Source organism: Zootoca vivipara, chromosome 16 (assembly GCF_965207765.1).
Source record: "Zootoca vivipara chromosome 16, rZooViv2.hap1.1, whole genome shotgun sequence".
NCBI lineage: Eukaryota > Metazoa > Chordata > Lepidosauria > Squamata > Lacertidae > Zootoca > Zootoca vivipara.
In genome coordinates this window covers 31,525,923-31,538,496 of record NC_142599.1, presented here as the reverse complement: position 1 = coordinate 31,538,496, position 12,574 = coordinate 31,525,923, and the positions used below count along the sequence as shown (strand labels likewise).

General features: G+C 46.6%; 1 protein-coding gene across 2 annotated transcripts in view; it reads left to right on the top strand.

The window, feature by feature from the left end:
- Positions 1–12,574, top strand: part of GANAB (glucosidase II alpha subunit) — a 33,970-nt gene that overhangs the window by 13,804 nt on the left and 7,592 nt on the right. For both annotated transcript variants that reach the window (XM_035098185.3, XM_035098183.3), the window contains 10 exons: positions 119–299; positions 2,306–2,459; positions 3,240–3,475; positions 4,992–5,118; positions 6,481–6,560; positions 6,669–6,812; positions 8,234–8,330; positions 9,239–9,340; positions 10,086–10,329; positions 10,999–11,063. In XM_035098185.3, the coding sequence (XP_034954076.1) occupies positions 119–299; positions 2,306–2,459; positions 3,240–3,475; positions 4,992–5,118; positions 6,481–6,560; positions 6,669–6,812; positions 8,234–8,330; positions 9,239–9,340; positions 10,086–10,329; positions 10,999–11,063 (1,430 nt within the window). The remainder of the gene's footprint in view (positions 1–118; positions 300–2,305; positions 2,460–3,239; positions 3,476–4,991; positions 5,119–6,480; positions 6,561–6,668; positions 6,813–8,233; positions 8,331–9,238; positions 9,341–10,085; positions 10,330–10,998; positions 11,064–12,574) is intronic.

Below are 12,574 nucleotides of genomic sequence, written 5' to 3'. Positions count from 1 at the left end.
GGTGTGTGTTCCTTTCCTGGGCGCCCCAGATGGTGTCACGAGTATCAGGGAGGCATCCACTCCATTGGATTCTCCCTGCATTTTCCCCTACTGTTTCTAATTGCCAAATCCTTGGCAGGGGAGGGGACCCATACCGTCTCTATAACCTGGATGTCTTCCAATACGAACTTTATAACCCCATGGCTCTCTATGGCGCTGTTCCTGTCCTGCTGGCCCATAATCCCCAGCGCACTCTGGGCATCTTTTGGCTCAACGCGGCGGAGACTTGGGTGGACGTCACCTCCAATACAGCAGGCAAGGTACTGTTTATCCAAGGGCACATCACCCCTTTTACTCCTTGTGTAAAACTTGTTTCCATTCCTGCGTTGCAGCGTTTCAGGGAGTAGGACTAGATGACCCCCACAGTACCTTCCAACTCTACAGTTCTGTAATTCTAGAACAAGGAGATGGCTATATTTTTCCTCCACTGTCGGCTGCAGTATTCCTCCGAATACCAATTGCTTGGAATCACAGATGGGGAGAGTTATTGTCACGCTCCTGACATGCTTTCAGGCTTCCCAGAGATCTACATCTGTTTGGCCACTATTAGAACAGGATGCTGGACTAGGTGGGCCTTTGGCCTGGTCCAGCAGGACTCCTCTTATTTCATCCCTAGCTGAGACACATCGCACGCACCTGTATGAGACCCAAAGCAAATTGAGATTTATTGACTTATTCCTCATCCAGCTATAATGCAAACTATAGGCCACATATGCACTGTACATTCAAAGCACTGTGATACCCCTTTGATGGTCACGGCTTCCCCCAAAGAATCCTGGGAACTGTAGTTTGCTAAGGGTGCTGAGAGTTGCGAGGAGACCCCTGTTCCCCTCACAGAGCTGTAGTGTAATTCCCAAAGTTCCCAGGAAAGATGGATTGATGGTTAAACCAATCTGGGAATTGTAGCTCTGTGAGGGGAAAAGAGGTCTCCTCTGCTCCCTTTACCAGTTCCCAGGATTATTTGGGGGAAGCCATAACAGCAATACCATACAAGTGGTGTTGTAGTGTTTTGAATGAATGGTGCTGATGTGGCCATAGTTTCTCCTTCAGTTTCTTCTTCCAGGGTTGGTTGGTCTCATCTACTTTCTTCAGAACTGGCATCTCTCATAGTGGGAGGAGCCTCTCCCAGTTTCAGTCCTGCCGACTTTGAAGGAACAGAGCTGACAGCCCTTAATCTATTGCCTGTGTGATGTCCACAATAGCTAGCTAGGATGGACATTTCATTTGCCTCCCTGACCCATGTGTATTTCAGTGGCAGCTGAAAAGGGGATGAAGCGCAACACCTTTGGCAATCTTCCCCCTGCTGCTGGTAGCTTGAAAGCGAATCCTTATTGGAAGAGTGGCCATTTTGCCACACACAACTGAAAGCTGTGTGTAAGCTCCCCTGGCAAAGTGCCTTTTATCAAGCCACACATACACACCCCATGCAAGCCATTCTGATTACCCCACAATACTCGGATGTCAAGTGCACTTGGCGCACCCAAACCCGGGAAGGAGGGGGCAGGCAGGTAGATGCCCAGGGGCTGACCTGGTTCAGGTTGTCATGGCAAAGTGGCCTGCTGCAAAAGAGGAAGACAAAGACAATGCATGAAAGCTTATTTATGTAAAGCCAAACTATGGTTTGTTATTCCACCTGAGCTGATTGAACAGTTTGTCACCAGATAATAATATAATAATAATTATTTATTATTTATACCCCGCCCATCTGGCTGGGTTTCCCCAGCCACTCTGGGCAGCTTCCAACCGAATATAAAAAACAGTACAGCATCAAACATTAAAAACTTCCCTAAACAGTTGTCTTCTAAAAGTAAAATAGTTACTTATTGCCTTGACATCTGCTGGGAGGGCGTTCCACAGGGCGGGTCTTTCCCATAGGGCTTAGTGGTGCATTGCGCCAGGGCGCCAGCAAGTGGGGGAGCTGCGTGGCTTTTCTGGCGGCCTCCCTTTTCACTGCCTGCCTACCAGCTGCGCCCCGCCAACCATAAGGCTGGCGGGCGTGCAGCTTTCCTCCCAAGCCTCTGTGGAGACCACTCTCCTCCCGAGGAGGCTTGGGAGGGGTACAACTTCACTCCCAAGCCTCTGCGAGGATCACTGTCCCGCAGCGGCATGTGGGAGAGTTGCGCACCCCCCCCCATGGCTGGCAGTGCACAGCTAGGGCCACCCCAACACTATCCGTGGTAATTTGGGGGCGCTGGGCGGATATTTGCACCCTGGCACTGCATCTGCTAAAGACAGCCCCATTTGTCACCCCCAAACTCTTTCACAGACTCTGTTTGGGAAGATGTTGGATTACATGCAAGGAGGAGGCGAAACTCCACAGACAGATGTTCGCTGGATGTCTGAGAGCGGGATCATAGATGCGTTTCTCTTGCTGGGCCCTACGCCCAATGACATCTTCCGGCAGTATGCATCCCTCACAGGTGAGTGGGACGGAGATTGTGTTTACTCTGCTTCTGGAGGAAACTGGCTTTAAACAATGGCAGGGATTATCTATTTCCTTTTTTCTTACCGTACTAGTCCTAAGAGTAGACTGAAGTCAATGGCCATGATGTAGTCCTTTTTTATTATTTTTACTTTAAGCAAATAAATTTTGAGTTTATCCAATAAAACAGAAGACCCCCAAGCACATATACAAGTATGTAAATATCATTAAGCTTCTGCTACAATCAAATAAAGACTTATTTTCATAAAGGTCCTAACAGTATATGTAGACTAGCATTCTCTTAAAAAGGCTCCATTTTTTCCACAAAAAGCAGGTCTGTCTCTCCTTTGTGACCCTTACTATATTTGTTAATTTTATAATAACAATAATTTTATTATTTCTACCCTGCCCATCCAGCTGGGTTTTTCCCAGCCAATCTGGGCAGCTTCCAGCACATATAAAAACTTAATAAAATGCCAAACATTAAAAACTTCCAGATGCCATTCAACCATAGATGCAATATCCCATACTTTTCTGTTCTGTTCCTTCAAACTGGGGGCTCTCATATTTTTTCCAAATGTGACACTTGTTCTGGCTGCAGTCAAGACTAATTTTCTGTCCCTAAGTCCATTGCTTTCAAGGGGTTTGTTTTGAGTTGTCGACTTAGTTGGGGGCTCCAGGACAAAGTGGGCCCAGCAGTCTGACAGCTTTTCTCTAGCCCACCCTCTGCGGGCATGAAGATGGGCAGGTGTCCTCGGCTGACCTTCCTTTCTCTCAGGGACCCAGGCCCTTCCTCCGCTCTTCGCCCTGGCCTATCACCAGAGCCGCTGGAACTACAATGACGAGGAGGACGTGAGCACAGTGGACAATGGCTTCGATGAGCACGACATTCCATACGACGTCATCTGGCTGGACATTGAGCACGCTGACGGCAAGCGCTATTTCACCTGGGATCCCAACAAGTTCCCCCGCCCCCGGGAAATGCTTCAGGGCCTGGCAGCCAAGAGGCGCAAGGTGAGGTTTGAGGATACGTCCCCAGCTCTTAAGTTTCCCTGCAGGGACCCCATGGTCATCTGATGTGTGCCAGACATTAATGACATGTAACCATGGGCTAGAGCCTGGGGTGGGGAACCTCAGGCAACAATGCGGCCCTCCAGGCCTCTCTAACTGGCCCCCGGGACTCTCTCCCCAGGCCACACTCCTCAGTGGCCCTGCTTTGCACTGCAGATATTTTTGTCTGCCTGGAATGGGGCCTGCAGCTCTGATCATCTTCTTCCTTCCCTGGATGGGGGATAGGGAGGGGTGCTTGAGTACTGTACGAACGTAAAATTAATATTGCTCCGCCCATTTTTGCATCTGATCTGGCGCTCCAGTGGCATGTGTCCCTCGGAGGGTTACCTAGAAGGGAATGTGGTCCTAGTGCTGAAAATCATCATCATCATTTTTAATTTGTATACTGTCTTTCTATCTTACAATACTCGAGGAGGTTTACAAGCTGCAGACACAAAAAATGTACGTCTTATAACAATCTAATGCAATACAAAAATGTGATAATAAAACATAACTTTAAAATAGGCAACCTACATCAAAAAAGTAACATTCAACAATCATTAGAATAGTATTAAATATTAGTAATAACATATAAAAGTTAAACAGAAATCCATTCAACAGTTACAAAAAATAATTTCTAAACTATAATCAATAAAACAACAGCAAGCCACAGTACATAAAATAATACAATGCAAATTGAGAAGCAGAGACTAGAGGGTGGGGCAAGGCAGGTGGAAAGAGGCCTTGCCTGATGGAGTCTCCCCTCACCTGCTTCCCTACCCCTGCCTTCTTGTTGGCATCCACCTGTCCAGAGAGGCAATGCCCCCAGGGGTGAATTCAAACTGCTGTTTTAGCAACTCAGAAGTGACCTCCCTGAGGCACAAGCCTGGACAGGGTGTCTGGAGGTCCTGGGCTTCCCAGAAGACAAGACCCTCCTCTTGGGCTCTCTGGTGTGGTCCAAAGGAAAACAGAGCAATACACTTGGCTGCAGGAGTTGCCGGAGGGAGGCGTACGAGGCGTCATCCCACCATTTAAGGGACTCCACTCCAGATTTGTGTAGGGTTTACTCCTTAGCTTTTTCTTCTCCCAAAGATTTCCTGCAAGGCAGCGGAGGCTTAGGATCAGAGTTTTCCTTCTCCTAGATGGGCTACCTTCCCAGGTGGACAAGCCCCACCTACCCTTCACTTCCCTCTACAGCACATGCAGAAACCACCTTATTGACTGTCAGACCCACTATTGGCATCGTCTGCTCAATCCTCCAGAGCTTGTCTTTACCTGCAGGGGAAGTGCCTAGCTCACTGAGGGTTTGAGACCCATCCAGCTTCAGTGCCCTGCTTAGCAGTCTCCGCTGTCACTTGCAAACCCAGAATAAATGACGCAGAGGAAGACAAACCATTTGAATTTGGTCTTTCTCAAGGCAGGGGGCAGTGCTCAGCTCAACCACTTTAATCCCTGACCACCCTGGTTTTTCTCAACTCAGATGGTGAGCATTGTGGACCCGCACATCAAGGTGGACAGTGCTTATCGAATCCACAACGAGATTCGCTCCCGGGACTTTTATGTCAAGACAAAGGACGGCAGTGACTACGAGGGCTGGTGTTGGCCAGGTGAGGAAAGTGAATTTGGTTGGTGAGGCAGGAGACTTGTTTTGATGTGCTCCTGGCGTTTGGGGCCTGCCCTGACTGGCAGTCATGTGGGTCGGCCCTCTTGAGTGGCAAACCCTTGAGTGCCATGAAAGGGCAGAGGATTCTCAGGTTTTGTTATACATTATAGCAGCGGTCAGAATTTTCCATGGGAAAAGCTGCAAAGACAATAGTAGGTTTGCTTAAGGAAGCTGAGAGAACAACTAAGTATTGTAAAATGAACAGCTATGCTTAGAGACAAAGAAAGATTTAGAGAAGCTATAAATGGTTGGAGTCTAGTAACACAATATTTAAAGAAACCTAAAACAATCTCAGGAGAAGGAATACATCACAAGTGGCCCTCCTGATGTAGCTGAACTACAGTTCCCATCATCCCTCACGGTTTGCCACACTGGCTGGGGCTGATGGGAGCTGGATCCAAAAACTTCTGCAGAGCAGGCACCACATTGACTACCCCTGGAATAGATTGTATGCATTTTTAAATATAACCTACACCCACCCACCCCGAAATGTGGCTGGATTATGGCCAATATTTAATTTTGTAAATACAGTGGTACCTTGGTACTCCAACAGCTTGACTCTTGAACAAATCGGCTCCTGGATGCCGCAAACCCAGAAGTAAGTGTTCCGGTTTGCAAACGTTTTTCGGAAGCTGAACATCCAACACGGCTTCCACTTGAGTGCTTGAAGCTCCTGCAGCCAATCGGAAGCTGTGCCTTCGTTTTTGAATGGTTTCGGGAGTTGAATGGACTCCCAGAATGGATTAAGTTCGAGAACCAAGGTACCACTGTAACTGATTATTCAGTGGCAGTTTAAAAATATATATCTGCTACATAACATGGGTGCCCAGGGATTGACCAGGGACAGCCCGCGATTGACCAGTAGATCGCGATCGACCGGTTGGACAGGCCTGCTATATAATATTTAGGCTATTAAGTAAATCTTAGGAGATCTTGAAAAGCAAACCACTCAGAAATATGCATACATCTACCAACAGTTCTATAACAACAATTTTACTGATTTGTGTTTCTTAATATATTTGCACTGTATTGATTATTTAATTGTTTATAGTGCACAATACATACTGTTTATCATAAATTTTATATACAGTACCGCTTGACTATAGAAAACCTCAATGAAAGCAGTTTACAGAAAAGAATAAAACAGCAAGATTAGTAGTAAAAACATAGCATTTTTAAAAACCAGCAATAAACTAAAAGCACATCATTTTATTCTGCTTTTTTTTAAAAAAAAACATCAGGTGTTTAATATTTGTTAAACCAAAACGGAAGGGTTTAGCCTAACTCTTTGCTTCCTTTTGCCCAGGCTCAGCAGGCTACCCGGATTTCACCAACCCAGAGATGCGTGCCTGGTGGTCCAGCATGTTTGGCTATGACCACTATGAGGTAGGCAGGTGGTTTACCTCTTAAAAGGAGGCCTCTCTTCAGCTTTGGCGCAGATAGCCCTTCTTGGACCCTCCCCGCCAATTGGCTTTTCCTCTCCTTCGGCTTCAGGGCTCCATGGAAAACCTCTACACCTGGAACGACATGAATGAGCCCTCCGTCTTCAACGGCCCCGAAGTGACGATGCACAAAGATGCAGTGCACCAAGGGGGCTGGGAGCACCGTGACATTCACAACCTGTATGCATTCTATGTGGTGAGCGCTGCCTTCCTTTCCTACTCCCCCTTTCTGGGCCAAGAAAAGCTGAAGTCCACGACATGACCGGTCTGTTTACAAATGAAACAGCTTTTGCTAGCTTGCTCCCCTCCAGCGCATCTGGGGTTGATGGGAATTGTAGTCCAAAGCATCTGGAGGGAACCAGGTTGGTGAAGGCTGGTTTGGAACATCTCTCTCGTCTGGTCTTCCAAGGAACTCAAGTGGGCTGGGAAGTAGCTCAGGATCTGCAGGAAAGATCGCTGGATGCTTGCGGACGTATTTCTTATTCCCATGGCCAGTGGTCAGGGTTGACGGGAAATGAAGTCTACCAGGCAGAGGGCCTTCTCGGTAGTGGCGCCCACCCTGTGGAACGCCCTCGCATCAGATGTCAAAGAAATAAACAACTATCTGACTTTTAGAAGACATCTGAAGGCAGCCCTGTTTAGGGAAGCTTTTAACATTTGATGAATCATTGTATTTTAATATTCTGCTGGAAGCCATCCAGAGTGGCTGGGGAAACCCAGCCAGATGGGCAGGGTATAAATATTATTATTATTATTATTATTATTATTATTATTATTATTATTGGTAGGGGGTGGCACAGGCTTCTCCTCCCTGGATCAGTGTGGTGTAGTGATTAGAGTGTCAGACTTTGACCTGGGAGACCCCCTAATCCCCACTCAGCTGTGAAGCTCTTGGGCAACCTTGGGCCAGGCACTGTCTCTTGACTGGGCCTACCTCAGAGGGTGTTGTGAAGACAAAATGGGGAGGAGAACCATGGATGTCACCTTGAGTTCCTAGGAGGATAGGTGGGATAGTGAATGAATGAATGAGGTCACCTAGTAAGCTTTGTGGCTGAGGGAGAGTCAATCCTAGGTCCCTCTGGTCTAAGTTCTAACTGCTAGAGCACATTTGAGGAAACTAAGCAGGCATGAATCTGATCAGTACTCTGGATAGGAGACAGACAAATCATAACTTCTAAAATTTGTGTTAAATTTAAGAGTTGGATAAATTACAACCAATTAGGTTGTTGCATTCCCCACACAGATTGGTGTAATTCTTCTTCTACATAAAAATGATTGGTTACAGTTCTGCACACTTTTGTTAGTCATGAGGAGGGGCAAGGCGGTGAGCCAAGCTTCTCAGATTTCAACAGCCCCGCACAGGAATCCAAGCATGTATAGCCATGAGGACCAGAAGCTTGCTTTATTTATTTTTTTAAAAAAATCCACGAAGCAGAATTCTGCACCTGGAACCACATTCTGCGTTCCGTCAGAATCATAATATATATACATGTGCCATATTCTGTTTGAGGAGGGAGGCATGGGCTGCAAGGTTTCTGGGCTTGGGTTCGGGTGTTAAGTTTGATCACGGTTTGAAGTGTCCCCATAACACTTCTTTTTTTCCCCCACTGCCGGCAGCAAATGGCAACAGCGGAGGGGCAGGTGAAACGGTCGGGAGGCTTGGAGCGTCCGTTTGTGTTGACTCGCGGCTTCTTTGCGGGCTCACAGCGCTACGGTTAGTGGTGCATGAGATGGGAGGAGGGAAGAGCCATTGCTCAGTGACAGAGCACCTGCTTTGCATGCAGAAGGTCCCAGGTTGGGTGGTCCCCCCCCCCCCGTGGCATCTCCAGGTTGGGCTGGGAAAGACTCCCTGCCTGAAACCCTGGAGAGCTGCTTCCAGTCATTGGAGACTGTCCTGGGCTACCTGGACTGATGGACTGGCCCTGTACAATATGGCTTACTATGCAGCAGGCCTGTGGGAAGAAAGGCGGGATATATTTGAAAAATAAACAAGACAGAGAAACTGTAGAGTTGGAAGGGACCTCGAGGGTCATCTGGTCCAACCCCCTGCAATGCAGGAATATTTTGCTCAAACTCACAACCCCGAGATCAAGAGTCTCATGCTCTACCCATTGAGCTTTCCCAGCATGAAAACAAGCAGCTGATAAAAACAAGCCAGCAGGTCAGGGTAGTTTTAAAAACATGGCACAACATTAAAATAAAAAAGAACCAGTCTGCCATGTAAACTCTGCCACAGTGGTTATACCAATTCAGTAAAGACTATTAAGCTAAAAGCTCCTTAAGAAGCCAGGTATGTGAGTGGAGGGGGCAAGCATGCAGACTGTAGGCAGGCTTCCAAGGCAGGGCTGAGGACACCTTTGACCTTCCAAATGTCGTTGGACCCCCAACTCCCATCAGCCCCTGCCAGTATGGCCAGCAGTGAGGGGTGATGCAAGTCCAGCAGGTTAGGGTCACAGGTTAGCCTCTTGTGCTCTAAAGGCTGTCATCAAGGAGTCAACAAAGCAGGCCTTCCTGGGGAGGGAGTTTCAGAGCCCAGGTGAGGCCACAGGAAAGTGGCAGGTTAAGAGATGATCTGTGCACAGGTTGTTCACTATTGCACCTTCTTGTTGTCACCCTCTTTAGGGGCTGTGTGGACCGGTGACAACGCAGCGGAGTGGGACCACTTAAAGATCTCCATCCCCATGTGTCTAAGCCTGGCTCTTGTGGGCATCTCTTTCTGCGGAGGTAAGCCCTGCCAGGTTCAGATAACCCGTGTTGAAGAAGTTGGTCCGTGGCTTAATAATAATAGTAATCGTTAATATGGCACCTCTGAATGATCTACACATTTGGCCTACTTACCATGTAGCACTAAACTGTGGTTTAATTCTTCATGGATGAGCCTCCATAAGTCTGCGGGAAGCATCAGACTCCTTCACACCCCCATCTCCTCCCCCTTCACGGCAAGAAAAAGGACATACACCGAGTTAGAATCTCAGCTTGGTGTTACATACAAACCAGGAGTCATGCTTTACAGGAAACAATGGTTAGTTGCTGAACAAGCCAAATTCAAACCATTGTTTGCTGGAAACCGCGACCTGAAAATTGTACAAGCTACTAAGCTGAGATTCATTGAAAGTGAAACTGAATTCAGCAGAAGATATTTCCAGCTGCACAGGAGTGGGGCGGTCACGTGAGGCCAACATTTGGTTTGCTGTTACGGGAAGCTCATCCATGTGCTTTAATGTTACTTGTGGACACAACCATTTATTGAGATTCTTAACACCGGGGGGGGGGGGGGAGCCTCGGCTGAATTCAGCCCTCATTACTCTCCCCAGGCCACACCCTTTCACTAGGCCACACCCCTCACTTTGCTTTGCATCCTGCTTGAGTTTTTACTTTGGTCAGATGTGACCTATTTGTGATAGGCTTACAAGTTCCCCATCTCTGGATATTAAAAGTATTGATCTTTCTCCTACCTTCCCTCCTCCAGCCGACGTGGGTGGCTTCTTCAAAAACCCTGAGCCGGAGCTGCTGGTGCGCTGGTACCAAGCGGGAGCCTACCAGCCTTTCTTCCGGGCGCATGCCCACATGGACACCACCCGTCGGGAGCCCTGGCTCTTTGGTGAAGAGAACAAGGCCCTGATCCGGGACGCTGTTCGCCAGCGCTATGCCCTCCTGCCCTTTTGGTACACCCTCTTCTACCACAGCTACCGTACAGGCGAGCCTGTCATGAGGTGAGCGAAACGGTGTGAGGGGGTCTCTCCATTTTAGGAAAGGGTGACTTCAGCTCCCTGCACGTAGACTTGCTAAATAGGTAGGTGGTCCAGTCTCAGCAGAGATGCTGTTACACAAAACAGGGACAGCAAATCTTGCTCCAGGTTACTAGCTGTGGCACAGCTGCTCCACCTCCAGAGACCTCTGCCTGAGAGCCTTGAGCAATGGAAAGCTGAAAGCAGACCAGAACCTCAGAAACGGCATGAAATCTAAACTGACTGATGCCTGAAGCCCTAGATTCTTTTTCAGATTTCTAGCCAGCTGCAAACTAGGGTTTATCAGTTCACACATTACACCAAACCAATAGTTACGTTTCCTCAAGCCTGGCTTGGTGTGATGTGTGAAAATCAGCTGCTGTGGTAGGTGGTGCTTTCCCCACTGTTGTGTCTCTACTGCTATCACAACTAGGGTTGCCAGACTCAACCCTTTAATTGCCCTGCTCTCTTTTGAGTTTGGAAACCTTAAAGAGAAACCAGCAGACCCTTTGCTTGGAAATTAAACAAAGGGTCTGCTGGTTTCTCTTTAAGGTTTCCAGACTCAAAAGAGAGCAGGGCAATTAAAGGCACAGAAGTCCTGTCCTCTATTGAGTCTGGCAACCCTAATCACAACTCTGTTTCCCCCCTCCACAGACCTCTTTGGGTGGAATATCCACAGGACGCTACAACATATGCCATTGATGATCAGTATCTGCTTGGTGAGTGTGGCGAATCCCAGGGCTGATGTTGCTTCACTTCCTGTTCTCCGGCAAGAATCTTTGCATTTTAACGTCCCATAGCCATTTTGGTTCTTGAGCATTTCAACTGAGATGTTAGGGGCCCACTTCCTTGAGTTATCTTTTCTGTGATCACCAGGTTCTATACATTTTTGTACCATGGGGATATTTGCAGGCTCTGCAAAGTCTTCTATAGCCTAGCTGCTGCCAGCAGCCATCTTACCTATTCTTGAGATTATAAACATTGACTTTTCCAAGTTTTCTGCAATCACTATGGGTCCCTCCAGACCGGTGAGGTTTCTCAGGGTGTTTTCTTGCAACTTGTGATTGATGCAATAATAATGCATTAGTCATGGGTTTATACTAAACTGTCCACCCATTCTGCTTTGTTAGTTCTGGGGCGCTTCCCCAGTGTTACTATATTTTTCCGCTCTTGCACTAATAGTGCACCAAAAGAGGGGTGAAAAATAAAACTGGAACACCGATGATATAAAAAGTTACAGGGGTTCAGAAGGATGTTGTGAGACATGTGCTGATTCTCTTTCTCTCAACTGTTTTGAGAGACAGAGGTTTTTCTTCCCCTCATAATACTGGAACACAGTTTTATCCTGTGAAGCTGAATGGAGGGAGATTCAGGACTGGCTAAAGGAAGCAGTTCTTCAAAAAGCACATTGTACATACAGGTGAAACTCGGAAAATTAGAATATCGTCGAACAGTGCATTTATTTCAGTAGTCCAGCTTATTATTTTTAATTTTTCTTTTAATTTTTACAAATGCTTTCTTTTGGAAATTCCACAGTAATAAAACAAATAGTTACAATAATACAAAAATAAACATCGCCATTACATTTCATTAATTACATTCCATTTATAATTGACCTGCCTAACGACAAATAATTACAATTACAACATAAAGGCTTGACATATCTTGCTTTGCATGTCATGCATCTATCTCATATATTGGTTTCACCTTTTAAGTTGCATGACTGAAATAAATGCACTTTTCGACGATATTCTAATTTTCCGAGTTTCACCTGTACGTAGACTATAGAATTCAGTTCCACAAGATGTAGTGATGGAATGTTTTGATTGAAGACGATTTCTGGAATTGTATGCGGTTAAAGTTCCCATTAATCTGTATCATGTAGGATGAGGGAATAAGCATTTAAAATAGTCCAAAAAAATGGTATATGAGCCCAATAGGGCTGTTTCTAATGAAGATAACTACCTGTAATTACATACTATAATTACTAAAATGACTGTACAGCAGCTATCAGAACTGGCCCTGTTAAACATTTTCCAAAACAGCAACTGAGACAAATGTTTCAAACCTGCAGTCTTCTTGTACCTGCTGAGCTAGATGAGGGGTGGACCAAGAGGGTAACACATTATCTAATTGGTATAAGATAGTTTGACAGGTTGCTTTTGCTGACTAAAGGAACAGAAATGCAAAGATTCTTTTGTGGTAGATTGGCGCTTTTTTATTGTTTATG